The sequence below is a fragment of the Pteropus medius genome, unplaced genomic scaffold (genome assembly GCF_902729225.1).
Source record: "Pteropus medius unplaced genomic scaffold, Ma_sr-lr_union100, whole genome shotgun sequence".
Lineage (NCBI taxonomy): Eukaryota > Metazoa > Chordata > Mammalia > Chiroptera > Pteropodidae > Pteropus > Pteropus medius.
In genome coordinates, this window is record NW_024342471.1 from 7,445,364 (window position 1) to 7,467,784 (window position 22,421).

The 22,421-nt window shown below is 38.1% G+C and overlaps 1 protein-coding gene and 5 pseudogenes across 4 annotated transcripts in view; 2 read left to right on the forward strand and 4 right to left on the reverse strand.

The window, feature by feature from the left end:
• Positions 1-996: 996 nt before the first annotated feature.
• LOC120603324 (translationally-controlled tumor protein-like) lies at positions 997-1,448 on the reverse strand (annotated as a pseudogene).
• Positions 1,449-1,599: 151 nt separating this feature from the next.
• On the reverse strand, positions 1,600-1,718 carry LOC120604158 (uncharacterized; annotated as a pseudogene).
• Positions 1,719-5,403: 3,685 nt separating this feature from the next.
• LOC120604097 (uncharacterized) lies at positions 5,404-5,522 on the reverse strand (annotated as a pseudogene).
• Positions 5,523-6,587: 1,065 nt separating this feature from the next.
• Positions 6,588-22,421, forward strand: part of CBFA2T2 (CBFA2/RUNX1 partner transcriptional co-repressor 2) — a 123,666-nt gene continuing 107,832 nt past the window's right edge. For 2 of the 4 annotated variants that reach the window (XM_039864089.1, XM_039864090.1), the window contains exon 1: positions 6,588-6,765. In XM_039864089.1, the coding sequence (XP_039720023.1) occupies positions 6,732-6,765 (34 nt within the window). In that variant the 5' untranslated portion in view covers positions 6,588-6,731. The remainder of the gene's footprint in view (positions 6,766-22,421) is intronic. The other 2 variants (XM_039864091.1, XM_039864092.1) reach the window with 1 other exon arrangement.
• The window catches only part of LOC120603343 (60S ribosomal protein L10-like), a 37,235-nt pseudogene continuing 21,677 nt past the window's right edge, over positions 6,864-22,421 (forward strand).
• Positions 16,653-16,771, reverse strand: LOC120603991 (uncharacterized; annotated as a pseudogene).

Genomic DNA, 22,421 nt, shown 5'->3' on the forward strand with positions numbered 1-22,421 from the left:
GTCACTCTTTTTAAAATGCACAGTCCTATGAGTTTTGACGATGCATATAATCATGTAACCATCATAACAAAGTGTAGAACAGTTCCATCAACCCCAAAATTTCCCCATGCCCTACCTACCATAAGTGTTTGGCAAACACAGACCTGTTTTCTGTTCCTATAACTTTGCCTTTTAAAAAATATCCTATAATTGGAATCATAGAATATGTAGCCTATTGAGTCTGACTCCTTTGAAATGTATCGGCATTGTTGCAGGTATCAGAAATTTGTTTCTTTTTATTGCTGAATAGTGTTCATTTGTATGACGAGTGTATCATAGTTTATCTACTAACTAGCTGACGAACATTTACATTGTTTCCAGTTTTTGATCATTGTGAATTAAACTGCTACGAAAAAATCATGTATAGGTTTCTGTGTAAACAGTCCTTAGACCAGCCTTGCAGTCTCAGAATAATACCAATTTGACCCCAATGTATTATCCTTTTTACATATAGTTGGATTTAATTAATGTTTTGTTGAGGATTTTTGCCTGTGTCTTCATGAAAAACATTGGTCTATAGTTTTCTTGTCATATTTTTGTATGGTTTTGGTATGAGGGTCATGCTGGCCTCATAAAATGAGTTGGAAATGTTTCTTATTATTCCCTGGTAGAGATTATGTAAAATTGGTATTAGTTCTTCTTAAGTATTTGGTAGAAGTAGCCTATGAAGTCTGGAGGTTTCTTTGTTGGACAATTTTTAACTACAAAATTAATCTCTTTAATAAATACAGGACTATTCATATTATCAAAATTGTTTTTTTGAGTTTAAATGCATTTTATCTTTTAGATAACTTACATGACATGTTTTTCTTAAAAACAATGCTTCCACTTCAAACAAATCAAGGTCAAAATAAATGAAGAGTTCAAGATAACATCAGTCCCGTTCGTCCTAGTCCTGGTGTGTGGATGAAAAGCAGCAACCAGTTATGATGACATTTGATCAAAATGCTAAATTTGTTAACATTTTTCCATTGCTAAACTGTCCTTAAAGAAAAGCATACATGGGGTCACACCATCCTCACGGTAGTCCAGCAGAGCAACTATGCTATCTGGATTTACATTTTCACCATTAAAGAATTGGTAGGTTTTTTTTTTTTGAAATTAGCAAGGATATACTTAATTTGTTCTGTGGCCCCTATCATAAAAAGGTTTTACTCTTTCCTGTCTTTTGTGAAGCTGTTTTCCTACAAATGATGGTTCATGACCATATCGGCACTAGTGAACACTGTGCTTAGCACTGGGGGGCCTCCGGCGGAGCATTTCTATCAATGAGCAAGTCATCAACGTTACTCTCAACGTTAATCTTCCCTTCTACCTCCAGGCACAGCTCAATCTCGATCTCCTTGATGGATCTTGCAGATGTCCGAGAACATGTCATCATGGCTAATGAGATTGGGGTAGATGATCATGATGGCAGCTAGAAGAAGACTACTGCAGGTCTGGCTTAGCAGAACCCCAGAATTTAGAGTGGGCGGATGCAGCTCTAGTAGCACTAGGGTGGTGGTGGGGGTGGCGGGGAAGGGGTGGAAAACCCAGATTATCAACTTTTTTTTTTTTAAATGCCTATAGCACCTGGTCTTCCTAGGTGGTCTCCCATTCAAGTACTAACCAGACCCATTCCTGCTTAGCTTCCAAGATCAGATGAGATGGGGCAGGTTCAGGGCAACATGGCCATAGACCAGATTATCAACTTCTTGAGTGTACTTTAGTTTTTGGTATATTTTAAGGAATCGTTCTATCTCATCTAAGCTGTCAAATTTGTGGCCTATCATTGTTCAGAATAGTTTCTATTATCCTTTCACAATCTGTAGGGTCTGTAATAATGTTCTTATTTTTTATATTGCTACATTTTGTCTTCTTTCTTTTTTCGTTGTTAGTTTTGCTAGAGACTATTCATCTTTTCAAGGAATCAGAGACTTTTAGTTTCATTGATTTATTTTCTCATTTTTTTCTTTCTTGAGTTCTACTTTTATCTTTATTATTTCTTTCTACCAGCTTGTCTTGAGTTTAATTTGCTTTTCTTCTGCTATTTTTTTTTTTAAGGGTAGATCATTGACTTGAGAACTTTTCTCTTTTGTAATATAAGCATTTTAGTGCTATAAATAGCCCTCTAAACACTGCTTTAGCTGTATCATACAAGTTTCAATATGCTGTATTTTCAATTTTATTCTGTTCAAAAAACTTAACTCATTTCCCTGTGACCTCCTCTTTGACCCATTGGTTAGTTAGAGGTATATTGTTTAGTCTCCAGGTAATTGGGGATTTTTCCAGAAATCTTTCTGTTATTGATTTCTGAGTTTGATTCCATTATATCAGAAAACATATTTTGTATGATTCTAGTTCTTTTAAATTTGTTAAACTTTGGCTTTTAACAACAGAATACAGTCTACCTTGGTGAATGTTTTCTGTGCATTTGAAAAGAATATGTAATCTACTGTTGTATGGAGTGTTCTTTAAATGTATATTAGGTGAAGTTGGTTGATAGTTGCATTAGTTTCCTTAGGCTGCTCTAAAAAATTACCTTATTGGTCATTGTGTAGTATCCTATCTATAAACTTAGTGGTTTAGAAAAACATACACTCATTATCTTACTGTTTTGGAGGCCAGCAGTACAAAATTCTTCTTACTGGACTAAAATCAAAGTGTCGATAGGGTTGTGTTACTTTGGAGGCTCTAGGGAAAAATCTATTTCTTTTCATTTTCTAGAATCCATTTACATTCCTTGGTTTCAGGTCCTTTATTCTTTCTTCAAGGCCAGAAGTATAACATCTTCAAATCTCTCTCTTTCTCTTTTTCTCTGACCTGTGCTTCCATTGTCATATCTCCTCTGACTCTTTTAAAGGCTCTTGTGATTATACTGGGCCTACCTGGGTGATCTGCCCATCTCAATCACCTCTGCCAAGTCCCTTTTACTATGTAAAGTAGCATATTCACAGGTTCTAGGGATGAGAATGTCCACATTATTCTGCCTACAGATTGGAAGTGTTTTATACAGAAGATTAGAATTGCTGATACTCTGTCTACTTGTTCTATTAATTACTGAGAGAGTAGTGTTGAAATCTTCAAGTGTAATTGTGAATTCGTCTTTTTATTTTTATTTTTCAGTTTTATCAGTTTTTCTTCATATATTTTGAAGACCTGTTAGATAGATGCATACACATTGAGGTTTGTTATGTCTCGGTGAACTGACCCTTTCATTTTCATGTCATGTCCTTGCTTGTTTCCAGTAATATTCCTTGTTCTTACTTCAATCTTAAAAATTTGAAAAAAGTATTTTTGTAACAAAAATTGAAAAATAAGCAATATCCATGAAGAGGCACTTTGAAATGTCTTACGTATATGAAGTGCTGTGTATTTCTGAGAGACTGTTATTTCAAAAAAAGGAAGGCAATGGGGCAGGCTGAATGAGGAGACTTTTAAAGCCATTATGATAATTGGCTGTCTCCTTTCTCTCATTCACCATATCCAATCCTCTGGCAAAACCTGTCGGCTCTATAGACAAAATATATCCTGAATCTGACCTCTTCTTACTTCTCCATTGGATATCTCAGTCTATCATCTCTTATCTGCAACAGCCTCCTAATCCTCTAATTCATTCTCCCCAAAGTAGGTAGAGGCATATTTTCAAAATTTAATCATTATCAAACCACTCCCTTGCCCCAAACCCTGCAAAATCTCCTGCTGTTCTAACAGTAAAATTCACATCTTTTTCCTTAGACACAAAAACCCTGCAATATCTGGTTCCACCTCCCCTCTTGGCCTTATTTCCTACCATTCTTCTTATCCACACAGCTTCAGTCATACTGAGTGCCTTGTGCCTTATGCCCAGAAAGTTTATTTCTTCCTCAGGGCCTTTGCACTTTCTGTTCCTTCTGCCTAGAACACAATCCCTCCAGATATTCCCATGGCCTGATCCTTCATTTCATTATGGTCTCAGCTCACATATTATCTCTTTGGACAGGTCTTCCTGCCCACCCAGTGTGAAATGAGAATCCGCACACCTCTTGTACCACTTTTCTGTCCCTTACTGTTTGTTATTGTTGTTGTTGTTTGTTTTAAGGGCACAGTTCTACAAGACTATCCCCAACACTCCCATTTCAGATGCCAGTCTTCAGCTGCACACACAGGTTATCTACCACCTTTCTGATGAACTGACTATAGAGAGGTTCCCATGACCTCCTCCTTGGGTTTGATGAATTTGATAAAATAGCTCACAGAACTCAGGAAGCCCATTTACTCGCTGGATTACCAGTTTTTTAAAAAAGATATTAAAGGACAGAAATTGACAGCCAGATGAACAGATATATAGGGTGAGGCATAGGGGAGGGGTATAGAGTTTCCATGCTCTCTGAACACCACACTCGCTCTATAAGTGTTCATTAACCTGAAGCTCTCTGAACCACCCCCATCCTTTTGGATTTTAATGGGGGCTTCATTACAGAGGCGTGGTTGGTAAAATCATTGACCATTGGTAATAGATCTCAAATAACCAGCTTCTCTCCCTGCTCCTAGGAGGTTGGAAGGAGAAGGTGTTTGTTTGTTTGTTTGTTTGTTTTTCACATTAAATTATACTTCTGCTTATTTGTCACGCAGGTAGCAACATTAGCTTATTGACCACTGTATCCTACCTAGCACAAGGCTTGGCACGAGATAGGTTCTTGATAAATATTTGTTCAATGAATGAATCAATTCTCTCTTTTCCTGAAGATTCTCCTATGTACTAACAGTTTCTAGGCATGAAGGGTAAAAGCTAGAGGGGTATTGGTTGGAGATAGAGGTTAAAAAAAAGAGTATGTATAATAATAATCTTAGCCTTTAAAAAATGTGCCTGGCACTGTGCTTTTCATGCACCCATCTGGTGAGCTATGTAGTATCATGAGCTACTTGCTGAGGATCAGAAATGACTTGTCCAAGGCTATGTAGCTGGTAAGTATGGAGCTGTAATTTACACCTGGCCTCTTTGGCTCTGGCATGTGAGCTCTTAGATTTAGCACAATTTTAGAGTGTACATAGTATGTAGGTATTAAGAAAAATTATCCAATGATATAAAACTTGGAAGTAAAGCAAAAGAATAACTGTATGGAACACCAATTTGTTTTTTCAGTTAATAATATGTCTTGGCAACATTTTTTTATTACCACGAGTAGATCTAGCTACTTCTTAAATGTTGCATATTATTCTCAATAGTTTATTTCACTAGTTTTCCATGAAAGATATTCAAGCCAATTCTGATTTTTCTTCTTACAAATAATTTATTTTTATTTTTATTTATTTATTTTATTTTTTAGGCGAGGCAACCCTTGGTTGACCTCACAGATTGCAAGGGCCTCGTCAACTTACAATCCCTTATATTTTTATTTTTTACACCCACAGCACCTGATCTTCCTAGGTGGTCTCCCATCCAAGTACTAACCAGGCCCGACCTTGCTTAGCTTCTGAGATCAGAGGAGATTGGGCACATTCAGGGTGGCATGGCTGTAGACTTAAATAATTCTGACATGCACTTATCTTCCCACAAGTGGAATTGCCAATTTAATGAATGAAATACGAGAACTCATTGTTTGGTGCTTTCCTGATTATTAGAGAAGTTGAGCATCATTTTTTAAATGTTTATTAGCCATTCAGATTTTTCTTTTGTTTATTGTCTATTAATTTTCTTTGTCCATTTTTAATTAAATTATCTTTTTTGGGGGGAGGTTGTAGTTTTTTATTTGTTGAGTCTGTGGCAAATATTTTACCCCAGTCTTCTGCATATAAAAGATAGCAAAGTAAAAGAACTTTGTTTATGGTGTCTTTGTATATAGAGGAGTTTGGAGTTTTTAATCTCTATTTCAATTTTAATTTTTTAAATCTTTAGGAGGCAGAATAGTTCACAGTAGCCCAAAGTACTGGATCTGAAGTCAGAACATGCTAGGTTCTAATGCCATCTCTGCTTTTTGCTAACAGTAACAAATGGGCAAGCTGGTTGGTGGGAAAGCCTTTTCCGTTTGCGCAGAAACGGGAAAATACTTTTCTCCTTCATTGTCAGGATTAACTAGATGGGGTGTATAAAAACAGCAACTAAACATGATAACGAGCTCAATGATAATAATGTAGCTAACCGTTATTAATATTATGAAGATGACACTTTAGACATCTGGAACATAGTAGGCCAAAAAAAGAGAAGTGACTTAACCAAGGCGACCAGGCCTTAACCTGTATAACTCAGGTGAGGCGTTGTCTACACCCCGCTAAGTTCCGCCCCCTAGGACTCCGCCCCCATCTCCGTCCTCGGGCCTGGACTGCAGCTCTCACCTCAGCAGGAAGCCCAGTGCCTGAAAAGTGGGCCTTGCGCGTGACAGGCGCGCGTGACCCAGGTGGGCGGGTCTGAGAAGCAGGATGCTCCGGGATAGGGTGGTCGGTTCGCGCGGAAGGGGTGGGGCAGGTCAGGGGGAGGGTTTAGAGTTGGGGTCTTGGCTGGGCTTCCGCGTGCGTTGGTCTGGCGGGCGGGAGCGCGCGGCGGGGGCGTGCCTAGAGGGAGGGGCGGGGCCGACAGGGGGCGGGGCGGCGAGCGGCCTAACGGCGGCGGTAGCGGCGGCTGCGGCGGCGGTGCTGGGTTGGGCGAGCTTGGTGACTACAGGTCCTGCGGCGGTGCCTGCGAGGGACCCTGGAGACTGGTGGAGGCGGGAGGCTGGCGACGGAGGCACTTGGCGATGGTGGGCGTCCCCGGAGCGGCCGCCTTCCAGCGTAAGCAGGGGGAGAAGGCGGGCGGCTGAGGGGGGCGTGTGAGAGGCCTGCGGCTCCACGGGCGCGAGCTCCGGAGAGGTCCCCCGCGGGAGGCTGAGATGGGGAAACTGAGGCCCGAAGCAAGGCGGCTCATCCAAGGTCATGCGGCAGGCCAGGCCTTCGCGGGCTCTGGAGGACGCCCGGGCGCTTCCTGCGCGGTCAGGAGCGCTCGAGGCTCGCGGTGTGAGCGAAACTGTGGGGACTGCGGCCTCGGAACCCAGGCCGGGCCAGTGTCCATGGGACTTGCCCGTGGACAAGGATTGTTTTGTTCTCCCTGCGCTGGGTCCCCTAAGTCTGGTTCTTGGGGAAATATTACACTCCTAATTTCGAGGAGTATGTTCACGGCCGATGGTGGAGGAGGAGAGGGGCCTGTTGGGTGCAGGCTCAGGGATCGGACAGCCTGGGTTCAGGCCTCCCCAACTTACAGGCTGTGACCTTGGCTCTCTCCGAGCCTCACTTACCGCATCTACAAAATGGGGATATGAAGATCATCTCCACTGCGGGCCCCCTCCCCCGCGCCCCGGGTTCTTGGGTTTTGTGAGGCCAGGAGAACGCTTGGCACAGACTGGCACATACACAAGCGTGAAAACTGTCATTGTAATCGCTAATAAACCTCATCCAAGGTGAACCTCACTCCGAAAAGCCCGAAATTGGGCTCTGGTTGTGTATTTAAGTTTTATTTTGCCTTCGTTGTGTCCTGCTTTATGATCTAATTGGTTTTCTTTCCTCCATTCCAGCATTGATCTAGTGTTCCTCCTAGAATTGTGAGATCCTTGGGGGAGGGGTGAGGTCGCTTAATAACAATAAAATTTTAATTGTTTCTTGTTGCAATAGCCAACATTTTTTGAGCAGCAGGCATTTTGCATTCTATTCATTTAATATTTATTAAATAATCTATTAAGTAAAAGGTACCATTCTTGGCCCTGGGAATATAGCAACAAACTAGATGGACCAAACTAGGCCTTGAGTTTACCCGGGAGGAGGGAGGAGAGACATGGTAAATGAGGGAACTGATTAATCCATTTTTGCAGGTTTTCTCCCATTTAATCGTGGTGACAACTTAAGAATTTTAAGTACTTGAGTATGCCCATTTTGTAGAGGGTGAAACTGAGGAACAGAAGAAACCCTACATTCTAATAAAATAGCCTCGGCGCCAAGCTTCAGCATCTAAAAGGGAGGCTTTACACAGCCTCTCTTTTGTTTGATAACCATTTACTGTTGCATTGAAGAAATGTAAAGTAGATGCCCCCAGCTGATTCCTCTTTATAGTCGTCTGCAGTTGCAGCTTTTGATAATTTGATTCCCTTCCTCTTGGACTTATAGGTGACCTTTAGGTCTGACAAAGGTGCACCATCTCTGTATAGTGAAAGAACCTTTTAGTGGAATTTAAAATTTTTATGTCCAAATCTGTTTTTTGCAGTTTTCAGTTTAAAATATGCCTCAAGGTACAATTTTTAGTTCTATTATGTAACTTTTAATTATTTATTTAAAAAAATTTTTGATAGTCTTCAGACAATTTTGTATTCCTAGGCAGTGCTTAGTATACATTTTCTTTTAACCTGGAAGCGTTTAGTAAGTTGCATTAAAATACTGAGAGGGTTTTTTTCAGTGAAGTTCTAATGATACAGTAAGATTCAACATTGACCATCTGTTAAGCACCAGGCCTTGTGCTGATGTAGGACTTACAAAGATGAATGAATAAGAGTAGGCTCTTGCCTCTAGAAACTAACCTATAGTCTAAACATTTGGCTAATGTTTTTAAGTGAAGTGCTAGGCAGAGAGAATGTAGGAGCTCAGAGTGCCTGGGGGAAGTCTAGAGCAAGGGGAAGTCTAGAGCAGTGGCCTCAAATGTTTTCAGTGTTCTTTTTATCAGAAAATAGAATTGAGTGTGCACACATACTATGTGAATGTTTGTTTTAAATTACAGTTACATAGTTGACATGTACTTTGTTTTATGTGCGTTTTATAACATGCAAAAATAGACGTATAACAAAAGGATGAGCTAAAACAAATAGAAGTTCCAAGGTTGTCTTTCCATACCCAAGTGCGTGGATAATTAATAACTGCCCTCTGGGGTGGAGACCATCATGTAGTGAAACCTCTTTAACCCAGTAGGCCTGTTGAAATTCAATTCTGGAGTCGGGCCTAGGTTGAAACTTTGGGGTCCAGTCCTTACTAGCTTTGAGACTTTGGACACATTACTTAACTGTTCTGTACACTTTATTTCCCTCATCTGTAAAATCGAGATAATTTCTACATCATTTGCAGTTTTATCGTGATGATTGATAATATATATAAGTGTATGCTAATACACATAAAGTACTACTATGCTTGACACACCCTGTCGGGTGCTGTTAGTGGCTGAGGATACAAAGCCGATGTAAGGTCTCACAGTCTAGTGGGGGCTTTACACAAGTACATGGATAATGATAAAGTCCTTTAAGTCTTTGAAGCAAAGGCCTTTGGGAATGCACAAGAGGAATAACTAAATGTTCTTTGAGGATCCAGTAAGATTCAGGTAAGGAGGTGACATTTGAACCAGCTCTCAGAAAGGGGCCTTTTCCAGAAGAAGGAACAGACCTTATTAGCTGAGGGTACAGTGGAAATTTAGAGGCCGTTGAGATCTTGGTGAGTAGATCTCCATATCTGGACCTGCCAGGAAAGTGATTGAAGCTTGTATACCTTGTTAATAGGATAACAGTGAGTTCTGGCTGGAGTTGAGCTTGGCAGGGGCCAAGTGGCAAGGAAGCCTGTTCTAGAACTTTTCACAACACAACAGGTCTTTCCTTTCTGGTGGCACTTACCTCATTCTGCTTTCTTAGACATCTAAGAATGTGAACCCCTAAATATAAGTTCATTGAGGGTTAAGATAGTATCTGCTTTTTTGTGATTTTATTTGCCTAGCAAGATAAGTGGAAAATTCGTAAGCATGGGGAAAGATATATAAGTCATTGGAACCTCAAAGAATTCTGAACAATTACAAGTGGAATGGCAGATGACCATACTTACTAGTGAAAAGCTTGCCTACAAATAACTTTATGGTAGGTAGGCCCTGTGCATTACTATTCAAGAGGAGTGAGAATTAGAATTGTAACATTCAGTAACACTTAGCCATTAGAATAGGCATATGAAAGTGCATCAGACTTCTCTGAGATTGAATTAGGTGCCTTCCATTTTCTCTAGATCCACTCTCCTCTTGTTCCCACCTTGTTCTCTGCCCCGGGAGGTTTGACCTACTTATGCAGACTACATCAATGGGCTTCCTTCCCCTCTGAGGTTATGGAATTTAATCACCGTGCTTCCTTCTTATGAGTGTTTCCTCTGGCTGGCTATGTCCCTTGGTTGAAGATTGCTATTTCTCTAAAGATGATTCTTTCTCCATGACTCACTCCTTCTAGGTATGGACAGTTTTGTTTTCCTTTGTTCCTCTGGCTTAGAGGTGCTCTCAGTAGTCCCAGGGTACTATAACTACCCTTTGTGATGATCATAAACCCTGCCTACACTTTTCTTTATAGTTCCCTTATTACACCCTCCATGAATTATCCTTACTGGAGTAGAGTATGCTATCTTTCCTGCTGGGACCATGACTGATGTGAAACTTAGATACCTTCTTAATAGGATAACTTTTCAAACTTTCAATCAAAGTTTGCTTATACTTCAAAGATATTTGCCAGAGCCCAGCTCATAGCAGATTTAAAAGCAACAAATCAGATGGAGAGGAGAGGGTCTACCCCAAGTAGGCATACTAACAATGAGAGACAGGGTCCATCTTTTCCTGTGTTTCTTCCCTACTATGCTGCATTGATGTAGTCATTTTCTCCCTGTACTATTGGGCAAGAAAAACAATGGAGTAAGATTAAAAGCATCATAATCTGTGACTAAACAATCAAGACAGGTTAGAGTGCAGTTAGCCTGTTTGAAAAGGCAGACGTATACATGAGGCAAATTGTTTGACATAATGGAAAAAGCAGAATTTGGAGGCCAGCTTTGGTTTTGAGGCCCAGTTCTACTGGGAAGTTGTTCAATTTCTGAGACTCAGTTGTTTATTTAATCTATAAATGTAGGTTATTCTTAACCTAGTAATAACAATGACTAATATTAAATGTTTATTTTGGGCCAGACACCATGCCAAGCATTATACTCACCTTATGCCTTTTGATCCTCCACTCTTTTAGGTATACTTATTTTACAAATTAAGAAATTTACTCAGATGTCATAGAGCTAATAAATAACCATGGCTAGGTTAATATCTAGATCTTTCTGACTACAGAGCCTGAGCTCTTACCATTAAGGTAACTTTTTAAAAATGTGTTTCTCCATCAGCAAATGGGAAAATCGAACCCTCGTTCCTACACTCTGTCACTGTGAATTTTCCTACATTTTGAAAAGTTATTTAAGTTATCAAAATACAGCGTTTATAAGATGGGGGAAAACAATGTTTATAGATATCTAAACATCACTGCACTGCCGAAGTTTTCCTGGCTGATTATTTATGGGGGGAAGGATGTTCAGAACTTTCGTTGTCTCATATTTTATACACCCCCACCTCTACCCTATGGCAGAGTTGAGGGAAATGAGCCGAATGCTACAAGAGTACTATTGCTATAAAACCTTAATTATTTAATCAACTGTTATCTACATATTAATTTAAAATTGACATTTCAGTGAGTCTTTGTGTAGAATTGGGCATAAATTTTCCTATTAGGAACAAGTTATTCTTTGAGGTTCTCTGGAAGGTTGTTGACTTTGCTTATTTTGAGGGTTGGGACTTACTAAATTGAGTTATGTTTTGGACATTAATGATTTTTGTCTTCATCTTTGACTTTTGAATACATTTATGCTGGTTTGGAACCCAATGGCTTGCCTCCATACAGATGGATTCTAGATATAAGCAGAGACTGACTTTAAGCTTGTTCTTGAGTATTAAGCCTATTGTGTGGGGTATGCAGATCTAGGCTTTATGATCAGTTATTTGAATTTAATAACTATTTTTAGGTGGGAAGGATCATTTAATGACAGTGTACAGTGGATGAATGCAGCAGTAGGGTCAAGATGAGTTAATTCACTAAGCTCATACCTATTCCAGGCTTAGGAAAAAAATAAGAAAAAGGTGGAGAAGAAAGATTTCTCACTTGCCAGTTTTATCTTCATTTCTTAGTATTAGAGTATTGTTTTGAACCTTATATTATAGAAAGTGATTATTCAGTGTAAAGATTTACTTCAGATCCCTGAAAGTTTGAAGGCTAATGAGGGAGATTCTTCCCTCTGGTTATTGTAACTTTGGTAAGGATACTAAGAAGGCGGCGGGGGCGGGGGAGTCTCACTAAATCTGTACTGACCAGCCCCATGTGCAATATGAGCTAATGTATGTACATGTGACAGACCCTGTCTCTGGGTTTTATTATGGCTGGTTAAGTAGCCTTTTGCCTCTGTCTCTGGTTTCTGTCTCTGGCCCATTGAAGGCCTTGAGGCTATCTGAAATTATAGGGGCTGGGGCACCATAAATTAAACTTGTGAAATGAATCCATTTTGGATATATCAGCTGAATCTAACTTTTAAGTTCAGTTGAATTCTTTTTAAAAAAGAGTCTTTGCTAGATTTTCTGCTGGGCGCTTTTTACATATGTCCTCTCCTAATTTTTAGAACCTTGGGAGGGAGTTAGTATCTCTTTTACAGATGAGGAAATAAGGCTCAGAGTAGTTAAATAAATTGCCCAAGGTCACACAGTTAATCAGTAGCAGATGCGCTATTCAAACTTAGTTCAATCTTGGTGTTGAGTTCATTCATTATACATTAAGATCTGAGTCCAAAACCCACTATTTTTTACTCTATCACGTGGCTCCTTTTTACTAACTAGACTAGAGGTTTTTAGACGTGTATTTCGTAGGATCCCAGAGCTCTCTGAAGGTACTTGATTTCCCATCTTTCTTCAACCACTTTCTTTCCCTGACATTTGTTTTAAAATGTTGTAGGAATTGGAATATGATTTAAAGACCGCTTTACTAGGTCTTGGACTTGTTCAAGAATCTCCTGCATTGGCCTTAGAGATGAATTAGAAAAAAAAAAAAGGCAGAAACTCTCAGAGCCTTTACCAATGCATCCTATGTGTTTACTGATCTTAGCAGTGAAACAGATGGTTGTAATGAATACCCCAAAAGCCCAAGAAATGTCCATGCTAATTTTGCTTGGTCTTGTGAGATGTCAGATATAGATCATCAAATATAGTATATGGCCTATGCAATGAATCTTTAATTTGTGGCTCTTTAAGATTTGATTCTACTCCTCTTTTTTGCATTGCTTTAATTAAATGCAGAGATCAAAATAGAATAACCCAGACCTAGGTATCCTTCTGTCTGAATTTATAGCTTTGGAGTTGGCTAGACCTTTCAATTAAATTAGCTGATGGCGACAAATATGTAATCTGACCTCTCCAGCAGTTCAAGTGAAATGTTAATACCAGGCATAGCACAGCTCCCTTGACACTCTACTCTGACCTTTTCTTCTCTTACAAATGTTTCCCTTATTTCTTTGTTAACTTAGCTATCTCCATACAGAGGTCCTGCTTGCTTTTAATTTTTCGAAGCCACATGAAACAGACATTCAAACAGCACAGATTTATTCATTTTTACCTTATATTCCTAGAGCTACACTAATCATACTCACAGTTTCCTCTAATTCACGTAGTTTTTAGCTAGTTTACTATCCCTTTACCCTTAATAAAAGCTAAAATACTGACATTTTCCTCCACCAAAAATAGTGAAGTTTTTTTGTCCTTAATATTGAGAAAGTGATTATGTCTTTCATTTTGTTTCCCTCTAGAGAAGTGGAGCCAACCTTGTGGGGAGGAGGGAGGTGGGCAGAAAGCCCAGAGATTAAAGGTAGAGGTGATTTAGGAGAGCAAAATTTTGAGTGGTGAGAGAGAAAGAAGTATAAGAGCTGATGATGGTCTTAGTTCCTTTGGCATTCCTTCTCTCTCCCCCTAGAGCTGCTTAGAACCTAGCAGTCTGTTTTCATAAACTCCTCCTTAATTTTCCCTTGGTGGGTTTGTCTGGCCAAGTGGTTTAAACAATACTCTTACCTTTTCTTAAATAAATATATTACAAGATACTATAAATTACTTTGGAAAAACACAAACATTTTCAAGGATGGTGAGCTGCTTATAAATAACACTTTGTATTCATTTTTTCTTAACTTTGTATTTTGACATAATTTCAAACTTACAAAAGTTGCAAGAGTTGTATTAAGATTCCTGTATGCCATTCACCTTGATTCCTCAAATGTCAACATTTTTACTATATTTTATATATTCCTTTTCTCTTTATATAGGTATATTATTTTTCTGAACTATTTTAGAGTAAGTTACAGATGTGCTACCTCTTTAAATAACTTAATGTATATTTCCACTAAATTAGGACATTCTCTTATGTATCTACAATATACTTACCAAATCAAGAGATACAGCCATGATACAATATTATTATCTAATATACAGACCTTATTCAAATTTAGCTATTTGTTCCAATAATATTTTTTTATAGGAAAAACAGTTTCTTTTCTAGTCTAGGAGCCAGTCCAGGGTCATGTATATTTACTTATCTGGTTTCCAGTCTCCTTCAGTTTGTCTTTTTGGAAGAATCCTTTTAGTTTGTCTTTCATTACCTTGACTTTTTTGAATGGTGTAGGCCATTTATTGTTGTAGAATGTCCCTCAGTTTGAATTTGTCTTTTTTATGAATGGATTCACATGCATTTTGGCATAAAATCACAAAGTAATGTGTGTTTCTTGGTGCCTCATATCAGGTACATGATGTCCATTTGTCCAGTATTGTGATGTTAATTTTCATCATTTGTTTAAGGGATGTCTGCCAAGTTTCTTCACTATAGTGTCCCCCACCCCTACTCCTTTCGAATTAGTAAGAATCTTGTGAGGAGAAACCAAGTCCATGTAAATATGTTGTTTTCTTCCAACTTTTATCCACTAGTTTTAGCACATGTTAATGTTTGCCTGAGTCAATTATTATTATGATAGTTGTACTGTGATTTTCTATTTCTGTCAGTTCTTCACTTACTTGTTAACATTCTACTGCAGAATTTTTCTTACCTTTAATTCTTTTAATTCTTACCTTTACTTTTTTATATGTATTAATATGGATTCTTATTCAGTAGGTTATAATCTGTTACTACCATTATTTATGGTGATGTTCACATTGTCCCAGATTTAGCCAGTGGGAACCCCTTCAAGCTAGTTCTTGTGTCCTTTCAACAAGTTCCTAACATTCTTGAACCACTTCCTTAACTTTCTGGCATGCACACAAAAAAATCAGTTGAAGAATTGTAAAGCATGTTTTGAACACTCTTTGTTATTATATGAGTGATTTTGTAATAATCTCCATTTTCAGTTGTTTCCATGGTTGTTTATTGGAACAAGTCTGCAGGAAAAAAATGATTGTGTAGAAATAGGGGAGTAGCAATTTAATATGGGAGCTGAACAACAAAGTGGTCTATTACTATAGTACACACAGACACAGTGACCCCCTTTTTATATATTTACTTTGTTTTACACAAGTAATCCATGAATATATTTAAAAATTTTAAACAGTACAGATAAAGTAAAAATCCCCTTTTGTTCATTTAACAACTACTGTGGTGCTGTTAGTTGAAGGAACTGTGTTATGTGCCCTGCGGCTCTTAAGTTGGATGAGATTCAGTCTCTTTGCTCAAAGATCTTCCAGCTTGTTTTTCTTTCTGTGTCCTAACACTTTGTCAGTTGCTCTTTAATGAAAACCTTGACAACTGGGTTTTAAGTTTGGACAGTGATGATCCATCCTTTTTACCTTGTGACTGATGCTGTTGGGGTGAGTTATATTGAGAAATAGTAAAGCAAAGATTCTGGTTCAATCAGTGGAGGTAGAGAATTTCTCAGAAAGGAGATGGGATGCCAACCATACCTCAGAGCCAGTGAGCACCAAGCCACAGCTGTGAACATTTGGCTTGCTGAGAGATTTCTTTGGTGCTCTAATATATGCCGATTTGGTGGCTGTTGGACTCTGAGGCATGACGTAGCAAATGAGAGTTTCCCCCCAAAAATCCGTAGATATTTAATAGTGATTCAAAAATCCTAAAATGAATTTTTGATCTTTATGTGAATGTCCCCCTTTTTTGTGTATTTTTTTATTTTAATTCACTTGCCACTTTAGTCCCTTGGTTCTCTTTACTCTGGTAGTTGAATTCAATAAATTATTTATTTGAGGGGCCTAATATTTGTATTCTACTGGAAAAACAAATAGCTAATTATACTAGGAGATGGACTATAAAGAAAAACTGTTACAGTGACTAAAAACCATTGATTTTTAAAGATATTCTTGATTTTAAATACTCATTTGCTTTTACAAACATTTTTTTGAACACCTAGTATCAGATGCTGGGGGAAATAGAGTTCTAAGGCCCTGGAGAAGTTTAGATGCAGTCCAGTAGTGGAGACAGATCGAGTTTCAGTGCCAGACGGATGGTAAGCAGTGATAATAGCACAGTAAGAAGCACTAAGGATAGGCATCTGATCTAATGTGTGCGTGCATGCATGTGTGGCTGAGTTTCACAAAAGGCTTCTTAGAGAAAATGATGCCTGTCTTGAACCAAATCTGTTTTTCATTCCAACAGTTTTTTTAAAAATTAATTTTTGGACTGGCATCGTGTTCAACAATTAAACATAAAAGTGTTATTTAGTGAACAAGCTCCCTCATTTCTGTGCTCTAGGTACTCTTCCTTCCTTGGAGGCAACTAGCGTTACCAGTTTCTTGTGTGTCCTTTCATTTTTATTTTATTTATTTATTTGTTTGTTTGTTTATTTAACACCTACAGCACCTGGTATTCCTAGGTGGTCTCGCATCCAAGTACTAACCAGGCCCAACCCTGCTTAGCTTCTGAGATCAGATGAGATTGAGTGCATTCAGGGTGGCATGGCCGTAGACCTTGTGTGTCCTTTTAGATATATTCCTGTAGGTCATATAGTATCATACATAAAAGAACTTACTAATTTTTGTATTGTATTTCATTGTATGATTGCATAATTTTTTTACATTCCACTGTTGATGGACATTTTCACACCATTTTTTTTTTTGCTGGTTCAAACAGTGTTGCATAACTTTGTAAAGAATGGCACTTCATAAATCTGTAGAATACCTTGAAATAAAATGCCAGGGCAAGGAGTTTATAATTTGTGTAGTTTTGATAGATTTTACCAAATAACTCTCTGGAGATGGTATATCAGTTTTTGTGCTGCCAGCAAAGTAAATATGTGACCCAAATAGAAGATGACTGGACCAGAGTTTCAGGGGACTAAGAGTAGTGATGTTATTAGAGTATAAAGTACAAGGTAAAGAATGGCAGCAGCTGATACTAGAGAAGCAGGCAAGGGCCAGGTTTTTATGCTGGATTTTTTTCTTTAGCTAATGGAGAGCAAAAGAAAGGATGAGGGAGTGAAAGTTGAGATTGTATTCTAGAAAGAGCACTTGGTAGCCCTTTGAAGATGGATTTGAAGGGGCAAGACAGGAAGAAGTAAAATAAATTAATGTAGTAGTCATGTTTTCAGACCATGTATCTCAATTTTGGGTTTGGAAACTATCCCTTGTGACTAGAAGGGATACAGTGTGCTAAGGGACATAGAGAAGATAAATTTAAAAGAGAGGGTGCATATCTCATTGAAGGTAACACGAAAGGCTTGAAGGAATAGTCAGTTGCACTTTGATGGATAATAGATTGTGTATTGATAGATATGGAGAAATGAGATAAAGGAAATCATTCCAGTCCTGAGAATAGGATAGCCAGGAGTAGGCAAACTTTTTTTATAAAGAGTAAATATATATTTTAAGCTTTGTGGGACACATGTGGTCTCTGTCCTGTATCCTCCTTTTTTTTTTTTTTTTTTTTTTTGCCTTTAACAATGTAAAATTTGTTAGCTCACAAGGCTTGTTGGAACAGATCATGGGCTGGGTTTGCACTCGGAGGGAGTTGGGGGTGAGATGGGATGGGATGGGGTCGGGGATGGCCTTACTTGCTGACTCTTTGAATAAGCAAAGGCGTCCAGGCTGAAAGTTGCAGGATATACTTCTTGAGCAAAATCAGGAATCAGTAGTCCCCTTTTATCCATGGTTTTGTTTTTTGTGGTTTCCATTACCTGCAGTTAGTCAGCTGTTGTCCAAATACGTTAAATGGAAAATTCCAGAAATAAACAGTTCTTAAGGTTTAAATTGTGTGCTGTTCTGAGTAGTGTGAAATCTTATTCTGTCCCTTTCTGTTCCACTGGGACATAAATTATGCTTTGTCCAGCATATCCATGCTGTATGCACTCCTTGCCCTTAGGTCCCTTAGCAGCCCTTTCAGTTGTCTGATCAACTGTTGAGGTGTCACAGTGCTTGTGTTCAGGTAACCTTTATAGTAGCCTAGCTTACACCACAATGCCTACGTCATTTACCTCAGTTCATCTCATTTGTATTGTATCATCTCAAGAAGGATGAGGACAGTACAATGAGATACTTTAAAAGAGAGAGACCATATTCATATAACTTATTACAGTATAGTTATAATTATTCTATTTTATTATTGTTGTTAATCTCTTACTATGCCTAGTTTATAAGTTAAACTTTTATCATAGGTATGTAGGTATAGGAAAAGTGTAGTATATATAGGGTTTGGTACTATCCTTCGTTCTTGGAAGTTATTCCCTTCAGTTAAGGGGCCACTACCATAAAGGCAAGTTGAGGTAGAGCTGTGGGAAACTGCCTGTTAGGCTAAAGAATTTGTCCTTAGGTTAGATGCATTGAGAAGTCACGTGTTATATTGACACCAGTGGTGACATTTTGCCTGATACTGTAAACTTAACTGTATTATCAGCTATACAAAGCCTGGTTGGGAGAATTGTCTTGTGTAGAAGTTTGTATTGAATATAGTACTGCTAATGGATTGCCATTAGCACGAAGTACTGAGGTTTAATCCATTCACTAGGACTCCCAGTGTTTTAGTGAGTGGATTAACTCAGAAAGAATCAAGGAAGTAGAATATAACTCAAAATTTCAAACATTCTATAGCTATTCTTAAACTTTTCTCACAATTTTTTTTACTCCAAGTTTTGAAGAGTAGGAAGTAAAATGTACAGTAATTTAGCTGATTGTTTGATTAAACAGCTCCCCTAACTATACAGTCTCTGAGTAAGCTTTGTATTGTTTTAAGCCTCTGGTTCTAGACAACTGGAAAACTGGTTTTCCTCTGGGCGAGAATCAGGGTAGGTGGATTGGGAGTGTGTGATCAGAATTACCTCAGGGATTCATTAGAATATCAATATGACACACATTGTATATTCTGAGGGAGGATGTCTGGTATGTTTTTTGAAATAGCCTCTTAGGTGATTTTCTGTCATGCCTTCCCCGTTAGAAGCCACGGTTTGAACCAATTTCTGTCCTTTCCCCTCTGCTCTCACCTTATATCCAGTGATGCTGGTAGGATTACATTCCTTTATCTATTTTCTAGCATGAAGGAAGTGTTGAGATGGAATTTTGCTATCCCATAAAGACTACTGACTTCTAGTTGTGTCTTTTGGCAGTGAACATAGCTAACTCATATTGTCAACTTGCTGATCACCTTTTCCTGATGAATTCTGGCCTTATCTTATTTTCAGTTATTGTAGATTATATTTTGTTTCAGTCTCTTGTGTTATAAGCTTTGTGCCTGTGTTAATAGGAAGTGAGTTTCCTTCTCATTTTCATGGAACTGCTTTTTTATCAACACAAAAACATAGGCAGTGATTAGATACTCTGTTCTTGCTTCCCCTATGACTCACTTCGAGCACCTATTATGTGCACATTTTGGCATGCAGAATTTTGTTGAGGTGAAGGAATGCTCTAGATATAGAAAAATCCAAAGATGAAGGATCTCTGAGATCCTTCTCATTCCACAGTCTGGTTCCATAATTAAAAGGCAATAAATCCTGAGGGAAACCTGATAAAATCCTCAAAACAGATTGTACTGTAGTACACATAGTATCTGACAACCTTTAACAATTTTTTGTTCGTTTATTTTTGTGGCTGCAGGTAAATAAGATAACTATGCAGATTATTAAGATGTGTAAAGTTGGAGACAATAATTGGATCAAATTTAATCAGTCATCTTTTTCTAATTAAGGCTATCATTTTAACTTTAATTTTTTTAATTTTCATTTTTAAAGCAATTGAAATTCCCCAGTTTTTAAAAGCACATGTTGGTTATGACAGTGAAAGCTGTAATGTGCAGTAATCAAAGCTTTTTTGATTGTAGCACATATTTATAAATGCAGATTTGGAACTATGTGTGACAGAATCGTCTGGATGGTTGATAAGGATTTATAAGTCAAGAGGGGTTTATTTAAACTTCTGCTATCAGAAATAGGAAATTGGGATCCCATTAGGGCTTAATTGGTTTGACTCTAGCTTTTTAGCTTGGAGGCTGCTGAAGAGTTAATTTATTGTGTGATGGTTTAGCCATGTGTGGAGCACAAAATTGTTTTAAGGAAAGTGTCTCTGTATGTTTATTCATTTGTAAAATCAATTCTGTTTACATGTGAACCCTTATAGGGAAAACAGGCAGACAGTCCATGACAATTAAATATTAGAACATGACAGGCTCATATCAATCCCACAGATTAAAGGGGAAAACAGGCTTCTGGTTTTATTAAATTTACCCGGAATGATGACATTTAAAACAAGAAACCTTTGAGGAAAGATCTGTCAGTAACAGATGAGAAAATTTTTCTTATTGAAAATAGGTTCTTGTATCTAGGTAGAGACAGTATGGCATAGTGAGAAAGGATACTTTGGGTTTGGTTTTCTCAACACTTGGATTCCATTTTATTAGGTGGCTAAAAGATGTGGCTTTAGCCAGTCATTTAATCTTGAAGAGTGTGTGTGTGTGTGTTAGTGTTAGAAGCTCGTCAAATTTTGAGTTGTATTTTAAGTGAAATAACTTTTGCTTATGGCTAATAATAGAAGGATGTTTAAAAGATAAATGAAAATATTATCTGTAATAGCTGTCTGGAAGATAGCTTGACAATTTTTCTTTTTCCCTGTAATTTTTTCCTCTGTGTAAACTTTTTATTAAACAGAAATGCATAAATCATAAATGTACAGCTCAGTGAGTTATCACAAAGTGATTGTACTTTTGTGTAACTGCTATCCAAATCAAGAAATAGAACATTAACAGCAACTACTTCAGAAGCCTACCTCTCACCTGCCGTTTAATATCACTCTCTCTCTTCCAGGGTAACCAATGTCATGACCTCTATAACCATGCATTAGTTTTTCCTTTAAGAAAAAAAAAAGAACATTATATAAATAGAGTCATATACTGTGTATTCTTTTGTATCTGGCTTTGCTGGACAATGACACTTGTGCTTGTATATATATAGCATTCTGATGCTATATATAGAATTCTGCTATAAAAATATACCACATTTTATCTTTTCTATTATGGATGTTTTGATTGTTTCTATTTTTTAGCTTTAGGAGTAATACTGCAAAGAACATTCTTCTTTGTCTTTGGGTATATACCTAGGAGTGGAATTGGAGGGTCATCGCCATCGAGTGTGTATACGTTCAGCTTTAGTAGATACTGCCAAAAAGTTTTCCAGAGTTGTACCAGTTTATACCTGCATAGCAGTCTATGAGAATTCCAGTTATTCTACATTCTCACCAGTCTTTTAATATATTGCTGAGCCTTTACTCTGTATAAGATATACAGTAAACAGAACAATAATAGGTCTTGAAATTTAATGTGATTAAAAATATTTTTTACATATATTTAATATGTTCAGATGGTGATAAGGTATTAAGGTATGTTGGATAGAGAGTGGAGGGTGAGGGGAGTATTAGATAGCAGTATTTAAGAAGTACTTCTGATCAAGTGACATCTGAGCAAAGATCTGATGGAAGTAAGCTAGTCATAGATATCTGGGAGAGGAGCAGTCCAGGCAAAGGGAATAGCACAGGTCAAAGCCCTGAGGTGGAAGCATGCTTGTTTGATGTTTTCACAAAATAGTAAGGTGGCTATGACTGGAGCACATTGAGTAAAGGTGATAGTAGTAGAAGTGTATCTCCAGGAGGTAAACGGGCCAGAACATGTAGGACTTTAAGAGTCAAGGAAAGGATTTTAGATTTTTAAATGAGATGGGAAGCTATTGGAGGGTTTTGAGCAGAGGAGTGATAGTATCTCCTTTACCTTTTAAAGAGATCACTCTGCTCCTGGAGAAAACACTCTAATGGGACAAAGGTGGAAGCAGGAATGTAAATTAAGAAATTATTGCTATAGGCCAAGAGAGAGAGTTTGGTGGTTTGGATCAGAATGTTAATGGTGGAGATAAGGAGAAATAGATGGATTGAGGATATTTTGAAGGTAGAGCAGATCGGATGTGCCCAAGTGGATTGGATATGGGGGATTGGGGGTGGTTTGTGTGTCAAGGATGACTCCAAGATTATTGGCTTACGTTGTTAATTTACTGATTTGAGAAAGAATGGGGAGGATAGGACCCCTGTCTAGATTTGGGCTGGGTTAGGGAACAAGAATTTGATATGGGACATGTTGCCTATGAGATACCTA